This window comes from Ambystoma mexicanum, chromosome 11 (genome assembly GCF_040938575.1).
Source record: "Ambystoma mexicanum isolate Mex_15411 chromosome 11, UKY_AmexF1_1, whole genome shotgun sequence".
In the NCBI taxonomy this organism is placed as follows: Eukaryota; Metazoa; Chordata; class Amphibia; order Caudata; family Ambystomatidae; genus Ambystoma; species Ambystoma mexicanum.
The window spans coordinates 413,623,939-413,638,054 of NC_090934.1; the positions used below are offsets into that span (position 1 = coordinate 413,623,939).

General features: G+C 46.0%; 1 protein-coding gene across 1 annotated transcript in view; it reads left to right on the forward strand.

Annotated features, from left to right (window-relative positions):
- The window catches only part of AMBRA1 (autophagy and beclin 1 regulator 1), a 1,783,669-nt gene that overhangs the window by 109,163 nt on the left and 1,660,390 nt on the right, over positions 1 to 14,116 (forward strand). Inside the window, exon 3 of the mRNA XM_069623220.1 lies at positions 10,420 to 10,478. Within this exon, the coding sequence (XP_069479321.1) occupies positions 10,420 to 10,478 (59 nt within the window). The remainder of the gene's footprint in view (positions 1 to 10,419; positions 10,479 to 14,116) is intronic.

Sequence of the window (14,116 nt, forward strand, 5' to 3'; positions counted from 1 at the left end):
TGGCTCTACGATTTTAAAGTCTTCATATTTTAATGAGCAGAGGGTTGGAATGTCTAGTAGGAGCTTTAGGACCGTACGTCTATTCAAGACGATATCTCTGTTGTCCGAACGTTGTCTCAATTTGAAGGTTGGTCTGATTTCTTTTTTTTTTTTCTTAGATTACCCCTCCATAGTGAGTTTTAGCCCCACTTGCCCCTTGATCTGGTGTCTGCAGATGTTCTTGCGCACTACTAGACGATGGTACAAACCTACTGCTTTGGAGACAAACTGGCGGTTTGATGTGGGCGTGATTTCTTTTTTTTGTGCTTTCTTTTCTTGTCGTGCAGTGCCTAGGTGAAGGTCTTGCTCTTGATTGATGGTTGAATTTGATTTGTTAAGTCTTTGGTTGATCGTGAGGTAATACAGTCCTTGAGGCCCTGTTCTTACCAGAATTTAGGTTTTTGAAACGCTCGTTGAGTGTGGGAAAGTTGGGTGGTTCTCCTTGGTCCATTTGTTACTTTGCTAGAAGTGAACTTGTGAGTCGAACTTGGTCCATGAGAGAGTTCTCCTCGATTTCTTTGTGATGTTCACTGAGCTCCATCAGGTCGCTCGAGACTAAAAAGTCGTCCACTGTTCTCGGTGATAGTTTGTTAATTTGTATGATTTGTCAAGGAAGGAGTTGTCACTTTTTTTCATTTCAGGTGATCTTCCATCAGCCCAGGTTCCGATGAAGGCTTTAGGGTAGTCGATACACAGGCCCCAGCTGCTTTGGGGTCTTCTGCATGATGTAATCAAAAGACCAGCTGTTTTTTTTTGTTGGAAGATTTGCCTTTGGTGACGGCTTTGGCTGGTCAAAAATGGCAACGTATTGATTTGGAATCTCCTGGCTCCGTTTCCTCGATGTTTGAGTATTGTCTCGATCTTCTACTAGGATGATCTTGTCGTTTGGGGTAATACATGTTCTCCCAGTTCTCGGTTCTTTGGTTACGCCTGGGAGCGTCTTGTCGGGTTGTTTTTCCTTTATAGTTATTTGTTTGGAAATTGTTGTTCCTTTATTTGGGCCATGATCCATTTGAATGGGAGCTTCCGGCTTGTGTGTTAGACAATCAGAATTTGATTTATGCAGTAGTTCTGTAGCTGTATTTAACGTTTGTGTTTCTTTCTCAATGAATTCGGAAGATGGTGTTAATGATGACATGAGAAAGTTTTCATTTTCAGTGTGGTCGGCGCTGGCCCTTTCAGAAGTTGGTTTGACCCTGTGGCTACTTTCGATGGCGTTGATTTAGCCTTCCGAAAATGACTTTTGAATGCATCATGGCAAAAAATTATGTATCGTCTTTGAGAGTGTCATTTATGGTTTTCTAAAGTTTGCAAAGCGGGACCATCGCAATAGTGACTGTTGACATTACTGAGAAAATAGCCATTTTTTTTTTAGCTGAAGATTCTTTTGAGGATGCGTGGGGCAGGTCACTTTGTCTTCTAGACCTGGGAGGCTGAGATAAAAATGATGGGACGCCCTTCGAGATGGTAGGCCTTTTAGTGGAGTACTCTCTGGTGGTTTCGACAAGTCAAAAAGTTCAGAGGAAGATGGTTTGTATCCTTCCAAAGGGAAAGGTTGATCAACGTTTATCTGGGCTTCAACGTTTGGTAGTGGAGATCTTAGTCCAACATTTTCGTAGCTTGATTCTTGTACCACGTCAAGGGTCAAACTAACTGAAGGTCTTGATTTCGGAGAAGGTTTTTTTGTGACTTCCAGGCTTTGATGGGTAGCTGCCAACCCGGATGGGTGTACAGTGCCGACTGGAATCCAAGCCTTTTGGGAAGGCTGAATGTTAATGGCCGCGTGCTTGACTCTGGTATTTTGCGCAACGTTGTTCGTTGAGGATCTATCTTCGGGTGTCAAGGTTTGACCGAAGCTATTTGGGGGAGTCTGAAGTCTTCCCAAGTGCCATCTGGGTGTTGTAGATGAGCTTTTTCTGAGAGAACTTATGCTGCAGTCCATTTTGTGTGTTTTAATTGGTACTTGCGAATCTTTGACTGCCTCTAGCATTTCGGCATCCGAGACTTCTCCTATGGTATCAAACTTGTGTTTACATTGTTTTTTGAAAAGTCTTTCAGAGTATTTTCAAGTAAGAGTTGGCCCGGGGCGGTTTTCAATTAAACACGATTTTTGGGTGTTGGTTTATTGATGTTATGGCAGAAGCCGTTTTTTGTCTTGGTATCCTCCTTTTTTTGTGTCACTGTAGAAGCTTGAGGCTTGCTTTTGATTTTTTTTAAGCCGGGTGCTTTTGATTTTTTTTTTGTTTTGAATTTTGCAGAACATTTGGATTTTGGGTTCAGGCAAACCTGTAATGTTTTGGTGGTTAACGGAAGTTTTGAAACTTGCAGGTCCTGTCCGTTAAGGTCTGTCCTAGGCGTTAACAGGGGGCTGTACCTTGTGGGAGCCCCGTGGATCTGCGCCTGTATTTGCATGATTGGCAAGCCAACGTAGCAGCTAGCTCTCTGCGAGCCTCGTGGTCAGTCTTGCCAATTGCTCTCACCTCACCGCCCTCTCAAGAATCGATTGCTGGACTGTCCACCAGCGGTCCCCCTGCGGCGGGGAGTCTTGTGTCTCCGCATAGGGATGGGACCACCTCGCCATTCTCAGATGAGTCACTGGGGAGTTGCTGGATCTCATGGTCCGCGATAGGGGACGGGGAGGCCTCATTCGTATATGTAGTTATCGTCCGGTCTGTTGTATGCCGGTCGCTAGGAGGAGCTTCATTCGTAGGAGTGTTGACCTTCGTGGAGGGTTTCTGCCATCGAAGCTGGGACACACTCCCGTCTCTGTCGGGGGTGTATATCCGCCGCCAGGCAGTGCTCTCGATTTGGGGAATTAAGCAGGTGCTCATCAGACTTGCCTTCATTCATGGGGACGCCCTTTTGGGGGAGAAGGTAAAGCAAGCCCAGACCCTCAAGTTGGTGGGTTCCAACAGGGGCCGCAGCGCAAGTAGAGAGGAGCGCTTTGCTGGAGGGGCTAGATTTCCATTGTGATTGTCGTTTTCAAGGTTACCCTCTCCTCGGGCAGAAACGGCGAAGGTGGCGATGTTCCTCCTCAAGAGTCGCTCCAACTCGGACAGGAGAGGGGTTGGCACCTCCCGGCAGCCCTAGCAGCCATAGACTGCCTGAGACTGCCACTCAATCGCCGCTCCACAGTGTCAGGTAGTATTTGTAGTGTGCTCTGCCTTCTGTGCAGGTAAACCAGTAGAAACAGCAAACAGACTGGAAAGGGAAGGGGGACTGCCTGAGACTGCCACTCAATCGCCACTCTGCCAAACCCCAATTAATCGACTTTTGTGTGGATAGAAAGGAGCAGCAAGGAATCGGGGGTATTAGGCAGCAAACAGAACCAAAATCCGACCTTCCCTCACAAAATAAAACCCTTTGCAATTGCAGAAAATGACACTCAGAATGGGTAAATAATTAATGGACGGTTGAATGAGGTAAATATGATTTATCACAGTATCAAGGATGTAATATCACTAGCAACTACAAGACATAGTTCAAAAAGGAACTTGAAAGTAAAAACACAGTGCAGCCAAAATCACATGTTGAAAAGTTGCATTTCTCCAAGCGTTGATTGTATTTCCCTATCCCATAACAACACATAGCCTACCCCATCTTGATACCTTGCCTTTGTCATAGCCTGATAACTTGGTTAACATAAGTATGAATTCTCTGTGCATCCTGTCCTTGATTTTCTATTAACCTTTGAGCGCACTGTGTCTTTCTTTAACAATATAGTCTTGATAATCTAGTATAAGTAAAACTTGTCCTTTCCCTTCCCAACCGATTTTTCTCTTAACTGCTTTATTTTCCCAAAACCGAATCTCCTTCCACATTGAAAATTTCATCAGTTAATCAGCTAGTGTCACTCTTTCACTTGTATATTATCCCGGTGATGTGCATCTACCCCCAGCCTAAAAACCACATTCCGACTGTTTATTTCACCCGTTTTAAAAAAATAATACGTTTTGACATTTAAAAATGCAAAAAGAGAAAAGGAACAAGTTACTTACCTGTAACTGTTGTTCTCCAGCATGGGTCTGGCATGGATTCACATGCTCATGAATACTGCTACCACCCAAGGGCGTTCTCCAGGCGCTCACGTGGCTCTGCAAGGGAAGAGGGTGGGGGTATATAAATGAGGATAGGATGAAAGGATAGGGTCAGAACCAGGAGGAGCTGACGTCTGTTTGTGTGTGTGTGTGTGTGTTGTCTTGCGTGCAGGAGTTTTTTAGATTCTAGAGGCCCCGCTTGTTGTAACTGTATGGCTAGGACTCTGTGCCTCCGAGGTGTGCTAGTGTTTGTGTTAGGTGTGTGGGTCATGTGAGGTTAGTGGGATTGTACTCCTGCGCACTGGTTAGTTGTATCCATAAGGGGGCCCAAAGTTGAAGATGACTGCTAGGCATTTTATTGTATTGTTGGTGTGGATATATGTAGTGTCAGTGGATTTATGGACTATGTGCAAGGGTATTTTCCTCTAAGGTTACTTGCAGAGTCTCGGAGAGATGGTGGAGTGTGAATATTGGCTTAGTTCTCTGTGTGGCTAGCCCCTAGTCTGTATAGTGGCATTTGTTAAGTTAAATGAGTGGGCAGGCGGAATTGGATTAGTACATCAGTTAGGTCGACAGTGGCTATAAAGTACGTCTTTGGTTGACGCTCAATGGTACCCTCCCACCTTCTTGGTTGCTGTCTGTCGGCCAGCCCCGCCTCTTCTCCAGCCGTGGATGTTGACCCTCCCCAGGTTTGAGGGCAGGGGTTGGTTGTACCCAGTTACTCAGCAGGGATTAGTCGGGACAGTTGCGTTTTGGCTTTTTGTGTGGTTGGCTGCTTCTACCAAACTTCTACACAGTTGGTATTATACTAAGTTTGAAGACGTAGTGAATCTAACGGGCAACCCTAGTTATTGTGGGTGAGCATTTGTTAGGAGGTGCTTTGATTTAATGCATTACCTGTCTGGGCTTTCCTGAGTGAATGATTTGCACCTGGGGTGTCTTTCCCTGGTTATGTATGTATTTCACACTTTATATAGTGCATATCCACAGAGGAACCAAGGAAAAAAGACTGCATCCGGGTGCAGATGTAAACCGCACAGAACGAGAAGCCAGCATTATCTACTATTTTAATCAAAAAGGCAGGTTTTCAGTTTTTTCCTGAAGTCCAGCAGGGACTCAATGTTAAGAAGTTCATAGGGTAAGACATTCCAAGTTCTTGGTCCTGCACCGGAAAAACATCTATCAGCCCATGTCACAGAATTTGAATATGGAACCACCAATAACTGTTGTGATGACCAAGAAGACAACGTTCCAGGGTGATAGACCGACATTTTTGACAAGGTATCTTGGGCGGTTCCTTGGATGCACCTAAAAATCGGAGGGTTTTAAACACCCTCTGTTGTACGGGCAACCAGTAAGGTTCCTCTGAGATTGAGAAATGTGTGAGTGGCGTTGCAATGAAAAAATCAGCCTTACGGCTGATCCCGGTTCTGTCTGTTGATTCTGCAAGTTATTCTTTGCAGTTCTCTCTAGTTGTGTCTAGATATGTCCAGATATGTCCAATATTATGAGGGAAGATTGGGTGCCGTCTACATTCATTTTCAGGTTGTCCCATATTGATAGGAGTGCAGATTCTGTTGCTCATTTGTCTGAAGCCAACTTGCGAATGGTCGAGTATTCTGTTTGTTTTAACGCATTTAATTAGGATCTTAAATGGATGGTTCTCCAAGATCTTCCCTGGGATGGGGAAGTTTGATATGGGTCTGTAGTTGCTTGGGTCTTCTGCACTTTCTGATTCCTTTGTTCATCAGTGGTTTGATGTATGCTGATTTGAAGGAGGTTTGTACGATTCCTGTTTTAAGTTATCGGTCGCTGGAGTTTTGTGTTTCAGGATTTCTTTGAAGATGTCCGGGGGCCAAGAGTCACTTGGAGTTCCTGTAAGGTTTTTGTCCGTGTTAAGTGTTGAGAAGATTTCTTCGGTAATTGTTTTGAGGCGGGTGAGTCTTGCTGTAGTCTGTTTTTCCTCTGTTGCCTGTGGTTCAACGGTTATGGTTGTATTAGCACGGTTTGTTTTAATGGTCTGTTGCATTGTTTCTCTTTTTGATCTTAAGTAGTTGATGCTGTCGCTTAGTGTTTGTGTCGGGAAGACAACTTTCTCGCGGGACGTTTTTCTTTTTAACTGTTTGATTCTGAAGAGTTCTTTTTGTGGGTTGGTTTTTGATTCATTTGTTTTTTTCATAACGCGCCTAATACCATTCCAGAATTCGGTTTCTAAGCCCGGATCCGGATTCGACCTCTGTTGCTCTGCGTGGTCTTGCTTCCAAGACGAGCACTTTGCCCCATGTGCTATCCTCCATTCATATTTGTCTTGTTGTGTAGTATTCTTTCTTTGCTTTGAGTACTGTTGATTTGTATAGTCCTAGTTGTCTTTATAGTTTGTCTATTTTGTCCTGTCGGTTGTAATGTTCTCTCCATATTTTTTTTGTTTTGTGTTAGTTTTTTTGTTTTGTTCTCTTAGCGGTTCTGTGCACCATTTTGTAGTTGTTTTTTTGCAGTGGCCTTGGAACAGTTTTGTTGGTACTAGACGGTCTAGTGCCTTGGTAAACCAGATGCTGAGGGTTTTCCGCTACGTCCGGGGTTGGTTCTCTGGTGTTAGGTTGGGCTAATTCTAGCAGATTTTTTTAAAGACTCCATGTCTAGGCTGTTCTAGTTTCTTTTCTTGTTGGCGTGGAGTATTTCCTTCCCGGCTGGTAGGTGAGTTTGAAGTTTGATGTAGAATGGTATCAGGTAGTGGTCTCTCCATACCATTGATGCAGGTGGTGCGGATGTGCATAGTCCTTCTCTGCAGAAGATTGTGTCCAAGATGTGTCGGGCGTTGTGGGTGGATCCATTTACTATTTGCTTGAAGCGTAGTGTTTCCCGTAGTGTGCAGTGAGTTCACTGAGGTTTTGTTTTCTTTTTCAAACTAGATGTGGAAATCTCAGTTTGACTAGGTTGTAATGAAAGGTTGATAGAATGGCGATGGTGTCTGCTAGCTTTGTCGCAAAGTTAGGGTTGTAGGACGATGCTCCGTAGATCAGGAGGAACACTGTTGCCCTGGACGTCGAGTTCAGTCTTGAAGAGTCATTCAGTCTTCGTTGTTGGTTGAGGGGAGTCGTGTGGCTCGAATGTGCTCTTTGTGTATCATTGCGATTCCGCCGCCTCTTTGGTTTTCTCTTTTGGTGTGTATTAATTTGAAGTTGTCCAGTATGGCTTGAGGCGCAGTGGATTTCTACATGTCATATAACCAAGTTTCTTTAAGCTAGAGTACTTCTGTGCCTCTCTTGCTTAGATAATAGATTTTGGTTGAGTGTTTTGCCATGGGTTCAACGTTGAACAGGCTGCAGTGTAGTTTGTGTAATTTCCCTCGTGGGTTGTTTTTTGTTCTTTTACCATGCTGGGTTGGTGATGCTGGTTGGTTTTCCATTCCTGGCGGTTCTCTCCTGGTTGTGCTTGTTTGAAGGAGTTATTGGGTGGGCTAGCTCTTTGTCGAGTAGTCTGATTAGATTGATGGCAGGGTTGTTTGAATTTGGTTTGTACTGGGTTGGTTGGTTTGTTTGTTAATTTATATAGCGCTCCTCATCCGGAGGTATCTGGGCGCATTTGCAAAAGTTTTGAGTACAAGTTGCATAAAGGATACATACATAGTGCAATGGTTACATTATTTGCATAGTTGGTGCCGATCCTTTGCTCCAGTCTTTGGTGATGTAGGGTGCGTAGAAGGTAATGGTTTCAAGTTTGTCCCTGATTCTTGTTAGTGTATTGTCTATGGTGTTCGCTGGATTGTGGTGGATCGTTTTTTGGGGTTCTGGCTTTGACGTCCCAATGGGGTTTGCATTCTTGTATGTTGGTTTGTTGCTGGTTGTCTGTTTTCACTTGCAATGGAGTCATATGTGGAGAGGTAGCACGAGGTGTAGACCGCGTTTGTTCTTTTTTTGTGTCCTTAGTTAGTTTGGTGCTGTCTTCACCAGGTTTTTCGGAGTTCTGAAATCATGCTGATCGGCATCTTCCTGTGCTGCTAATGTTTCCTTCTTATTTTCATTTCCCATTCTTGCTTCTTTGTCTTTCTTGTGGCAAGGCATGGTGTTTGAGTTGTGGGTTGAATTTATTGGGGCAGGAGTCCTCTTTGGATTGGTTTGCTTCCTTGTCCCTGGGATTCATTTATATAAACTGAACAGCAAATGAGGACTGTGTTCTTTGTTGTTTTCTGACCTGTTTGGCAGTGGCCTGTGCGATTCAGTTACGTTGAGAGCTGTTGTACATCCAGAAGGAGAACCCCGCGAGTGAGGTGGCTGCATCGAAGCCCATAAGGCTGAATTTGGTCTTGGGAGACGGCAAGAAGGCACATGTCCAAAGTTAGATGGACAAAAAGTGAGACGCCCAAGAAGCTTCTTGCAAGTCTGCTGGGAGCCGGCGCAACAGAAGTGGAGAGACGGAAAGGCGGATGTACGACCAGTAGTGGGTGGACCATCTGGTCTGACAACGGTGCCAAGACTGCCTATCGTAGCCTACAGTGGATTAGCTTAGGTGAATGTGTGGGGAGTGTAAGAGACTTGGTGATGGCGTGACCTATCCTGGGTGGAATTGGCCGTGGAGAGAAGCAGGCCGCATAAGTAGTGGGAAAGAAGAAGTTGAAGCAGAGGAAGTGGACATGCCACACCAGTGACGAGTTCCCCCGGGAGAAGGTAACGGGAACAAGTAGAAGTCCGGGAAGGGCTTAAGATGAGGCAAGACTCTTAAGCCATTAAGTCATGAAGAAGCAGATGAAGTAGTGTATCATTTTGTAGCACAATTGTCTTGGGCAGTTCCACAAGAGTGTGTCCTGGAGAGTCAAGAGGGGACACAGTGAGCATCTTCATAGTCCCACTGAGGACAGAATAAAGTGTAAAGGAAGCAGATTGAGTGAAAACCTCCTATAAAGGAATTAAGTGTTGCTGAAAGCTATAAGGAACATTGGGGAACCAGCTAAATTAAATTAGAAAAAGCACAGATTTTTAGTGGAACTTTTACTTTGAGAAAATTCGACGTGTTTGGGACACTTTACATCCAGCCAGTAGAAGGGAGTCACCAGTCATACTCCTGGGTTTACGATCAGAACCTGAACTTTGTTTCTTGTAGTGACCGATATAGTGTAGGAGCTTTTGGACTTTCACAGACTTCCTGAGGAGCATCAGAGTTTCTTTAGTTTAGGTAGGGAAACTCCGTTCGAGTTAGTTTATTTTTCTTTTAAATAAATGTTTTATAACAATCATCAGGGCACCACTTGGTCACTCTCTTCATTCCTTGTCACCACAGTTCCTAACAATCTGTTTTAAACCTACTGAACCAGCTAGCCATTCTTCCTTGCACAATATCATACTGAGACCAAATTGTTTTTCTATTGTTCTGCACACGTTTGCAATTATAAGTCTATAAAACCAGCCATCACACATTGCTTGTGTTTGTAATGGATTGACAGACAAGGGCACTTCACAAGGAGTACTCCTATCTTTATTGCATTTAGAATGTGTGCACAGAGTACAGGAACCTGGTGATGGGGAGTGTCCTGAAGAGATCTGGGTGCTCGTTTGGAGTAGTTATATGCAAGAGAAGAAACAATAAAAACTCTGCCTTATTTGTTTACTGCAAGCTGGATGCACTCTTAACACTTGGAATCAATATCTAAATGGTAGGAGCTCTCTGTTCTGAGAGTGTTTGCTGTATAAATGTCTGTGAACATTCTGTCGTGGAAGCTTAAAATCCAATGAGACTGAGTATGGGCTATATTGTCCCTTTGTTTAGTTATTTTTAGAACTATTTTTAGCCCCTTGTTTAAAAATGCAGGGTCACCAACATGTACCCTTCCTGCCATGTCCAAATGTACACATACATTCCCTTTTACGAACTATTTTATTAATTGTGCTGTCAAAATTGTTTCTCAATGGAGTTTTCAAATTGGTGACTGTACAAAGTGGTAATATTGTCCATTCTTGAATGTTAGGGTGTTCAATTGGCAGGTAGCCCTCCCTGCAGTGGCACTCATGTTATTATTAGGGTGTCTATTGAGCACAGACCTAGCTTTGGGAAGCAACGGAGCTCTTTACAATCGCAGTGGGAAGAAAATGGTGAGGGAAGCGGAGAAACAAGGGAACGGGGAAGCTAACGGGGGAGGTTAGTTGAACATGCATGTCTTAATGAATGCCTTCACTTGGAGACATAATTTGCAAAGGTCATAATATGGGCTTTCTCGCATTGGCCGACATGCCTGTCTTGTCATTGTGCTGCAGCAATACAGGGTTTGGCTGATATGTTAGGTCTCTATATGGCGGTATTGTGGCGCAAATAAATAAACTACTACATTTCACTGTGCGCATTTTGTTTGCAGAAGGTGGAGCTCCCAGACAGCCCAAGGTCCACATTCCTATTGGCCTTCAGCCCTGATCGGTAAGTTCCTTTTGGTTGTCTGTGTAATGGCTTTTAGGTTTTATTGCAGCATTGTTTTAACATGTTTTTATATTCTGACCAAACTTTCTCTTCCTCCTTGATTTACTACCCCTCACGCCATTCCCTTAATCCATCGCCTTACTCCTTCTATTGCTGCTGTCTCTCTGATCCCCTGCCTCCTCCATGTGTCTGTCCCATTTCTCCAGCATTGGATCTTAAATGGATTTGCATACTTATGGATATTCCCTATCAGGCTTGGAATTCTCAGTAATATTAATAGCAGTTTTGCTTTAAAGCTTAAACTGCTTGTCACCGATATACACCATTGCTACTACTTTGTGTCATACTGCCTCAACTAATGACGTTCGTCCTTTGCAGCTCCACCCCTGGTGTCCATCTTCAGATTTTTACCACGTGTTGGGAGTCCTCGATATTCGCTCCTCTAATTATTTGCCTTTTTTCCATTTTATGATCAATGATTCTACATTGTCTCAACTTTTGTTTGTTGGAAGAAGGTGAGAAGGCCTCTGACCCGTCCACGGCCCCAAGTCCTGCGTCAGCCAGGGTTGACAAGCCTGAACACAGAACTCCCTTTAAGAAGAGTTTGAGATCCCAAGTGGATACTTCCCAGGGGAAGAAGCCTAAACGGGCTCATGGCCATTAGTCGCACAGTTCGACTACCTCACTGTTGACAGCTGCCAAAGCTCCATACAAATCTTGACATGGTCGGCTGCCACAGCCACTAAATCATCGGCTACGTGAGCACAGTTGCCCAGCCGCTCATCCACAAGCAAGCAAAGTTCTTCGTCAACGAAGCACAGCTCATCTGCTTTCATTGAGTCGACTACTTTGTCGACGACCCCACCGGCAGCTTCGTCGACCAGCCGTATGACCGGAACAATTAGAGCTTTGTCATCACTGGCTGTATCAGTACAATCATCGACATCCTCGCCTACGATCACCACCATAATGTCCAGAGTTGTGCTGCCTTGTAGGCTGGCGCCTATGCTTCCCACCAAGGATAAGCCTCTTTTCACACTGGTGCCCATGGATACAGCAACGCCACCTGTCCAGATGCTACAGGTGGGTAGTATATCGGATGAAGAGCCTTTGGAGGTTTTATCTTTGGATCAATAGGAAATAGAAGGGCATCCATTCTACCAGTTCCTCGACCACCATTACAGCCTTAAATCCCTGGACCATCTGTTCTGGGCCCGGGTCCTCCTGCTGCACAGAATTACTTGTCGCAAGACATTTTGTCCACTTTGCAATTTCTGGTGACAGAATTGCAGCAGCAACTACCTCCTCCATCCCCTCAAGGTGCCCCTAGAGGTAGTCCATTCCAGCCAACCAGGCCAAATGAGGTTCCACAGCCTCAACCGCATTGACCAGCCCCGGAGGAGTTCTTGCAGTGGCCCACACAGATACGGGCCCGGACACGGGCACCTCTCAGGTTACCCAGACCACTGTTGAGTTTGTTGACTTGGTGCCGGCAGAGGGGGAACATCCTGATGCAGATCTACCCTCCACAAGTGCACCCCCCTGATGAGATTGAGTCTTTTTACCTTTGTTGATGCGTGCTGTGAAGCTTTTTAACCTAGTTCCTGAGGAACAGGAGGTATTACTCTTCCAAAGGATTGAAACTTCCTCCCACCAGCGCCATTCTGGGCCACAAGGCTCCTACGACCTCGGAAATGGCCGCCACGATGGTCTCTGTGGAAACCATAAACAAAATACAGCCCCGGCGTCCGGATTCGCTGCAACACCTCCCACAGCCCTCCCCTCCTGCTTTAAATGGAGGGGAGATGTGCCGGGAGGCGAAGCCGTGGAGGGGAAGGCCAGGAGAAAAGGCCTAAACCCGTCTCTGCAGCTCTGGAGGGAGAAGAGCGATATCCCAGCACACAGCTGTAGCCTAGCCCCTGGATCGTGCCTGCTTCCATTGCCGGGCAAGAAGAACCCCCACCAGCGCCATTCTGGGCCACGAGGCTCCTACGACCTCGGAAATGGCCGCCGCAATGGCCCCAACCATAGCATTGAGGAATGTGCGCCTAGGTGCGAGTGGCAACCCCCCCCCCCCTCTTGTCCGCATTCACCCGTCCAGACACCACCTCTCCTACCAAGCTACTCGCTCCCCTCGGCATTGAACTATTGCTCACCACACCCAAGGCTCCATTTTCACTGCCCATCGTGCCGACTACCGCTTGCCCTATGATGTCACGCATCCTGACGAGACGGGGGCTGCCTTGGAAGCCCACCCACAGCCGCCAGTCCATTCACGCCTGCGTTCGCTGGCAACATTGGGAAAGATGCTGCAGCTGTCTTGCGCCATTTCACTATGCCTTGAAACGCCAACACCTTAGGGCACTTGCGCCAAAGCTTGCACTTTGTCCCTGTCTGCATCTGCTCCTCGCAGGATGGGCCTGGGCCACTGCCCTGCCCCCAATCCAACTGGTGCACGCACCCTTGACTCCCGAAGCCAAACTAAGAAACAGCCCACTGCCCCCCTCTCCGCCATATAAGGGAACTCACCACCACCTGCTGGACTCAATGTAATACCTGCTGCCGCACAACATGAGCCACTGCCTTTCGATGCTGCTACACACCATCTGTCACTGCCTGCAGCCCATTTACTGATAATAACATATGACACCAATGTTACCACCACCCCCTGAAGTCATGCATGCATGTGATAACTGTAAAGTTACTAGCCATTAAGTCACGCCTGCAGCACATTTAAGTGTGCCACCATTTGATAACTGTGATGCTACTATCCCTGAAGTCATGCCTGCAGCTCATTTAACTGTATTACCACGGGTAAAAGTGAAGTCTCCCTCCTGCCTGGCCGATAACCCACCCTTCACCCCTCTCTAGCACTGCGACCTCTGCCCCTGGCCATGCTAATAGCCAAGCGTCCTCCCGACCTATAGGGAATCTCCCTATCTCCCTAGCCACCTGTCCCGCCTCAAATGTCCCACTCAGATGTGCCCTGGTTAACTCCTGCTCTTTACTTGCACACACCCTGGATGTCTATGACCTCATCATTAATGACAAGCATGACCTACTCTTAATCTGCAAAACTTGGTTGAGCACTTTACTGCACTTTCCCTTGCCGTCCCATCTGGGTATACTATATTTGGGCAAGACTGGGTTGGTCAAAGAGGCGGCAGGGTAACTGTCATCGCTAAAGACACACTTGCCATCGGAAGGGTCCAAGGGGAACTGTGTCAGAGCTCAGATTACCTCCTACTTAAACTGAAGCTCTCGCTAACCTACACTACTGCCTTCTATCGTGTGTACCGCCTGGCAGGCTCGTCTACTGAATTCCAGGAGGTCATCATCCACGCATTATCAGATAACCTCAAAAAATCAAAAAAGTCCTGTTTCTGGGTGACCTCAATTTAGGGCTTAATGATCCCAATGATATTAACGCGCTTGCCTTGCAAAATGCACTGACTACCTTTAGGGTTTACCCAAGCCATCTCTAAACCAACCCACCTTAAAGGTTGCACGCTTGACTTGGTTTCCCATCCCAACTGCCCAATACTCATCTCAGAAATCTCTCCCATTCCGTGGTCTGACCACTTCTGCATAGAACTAGACATCACTACATCCAGGGGACCCACTAAGCCCACTATCGA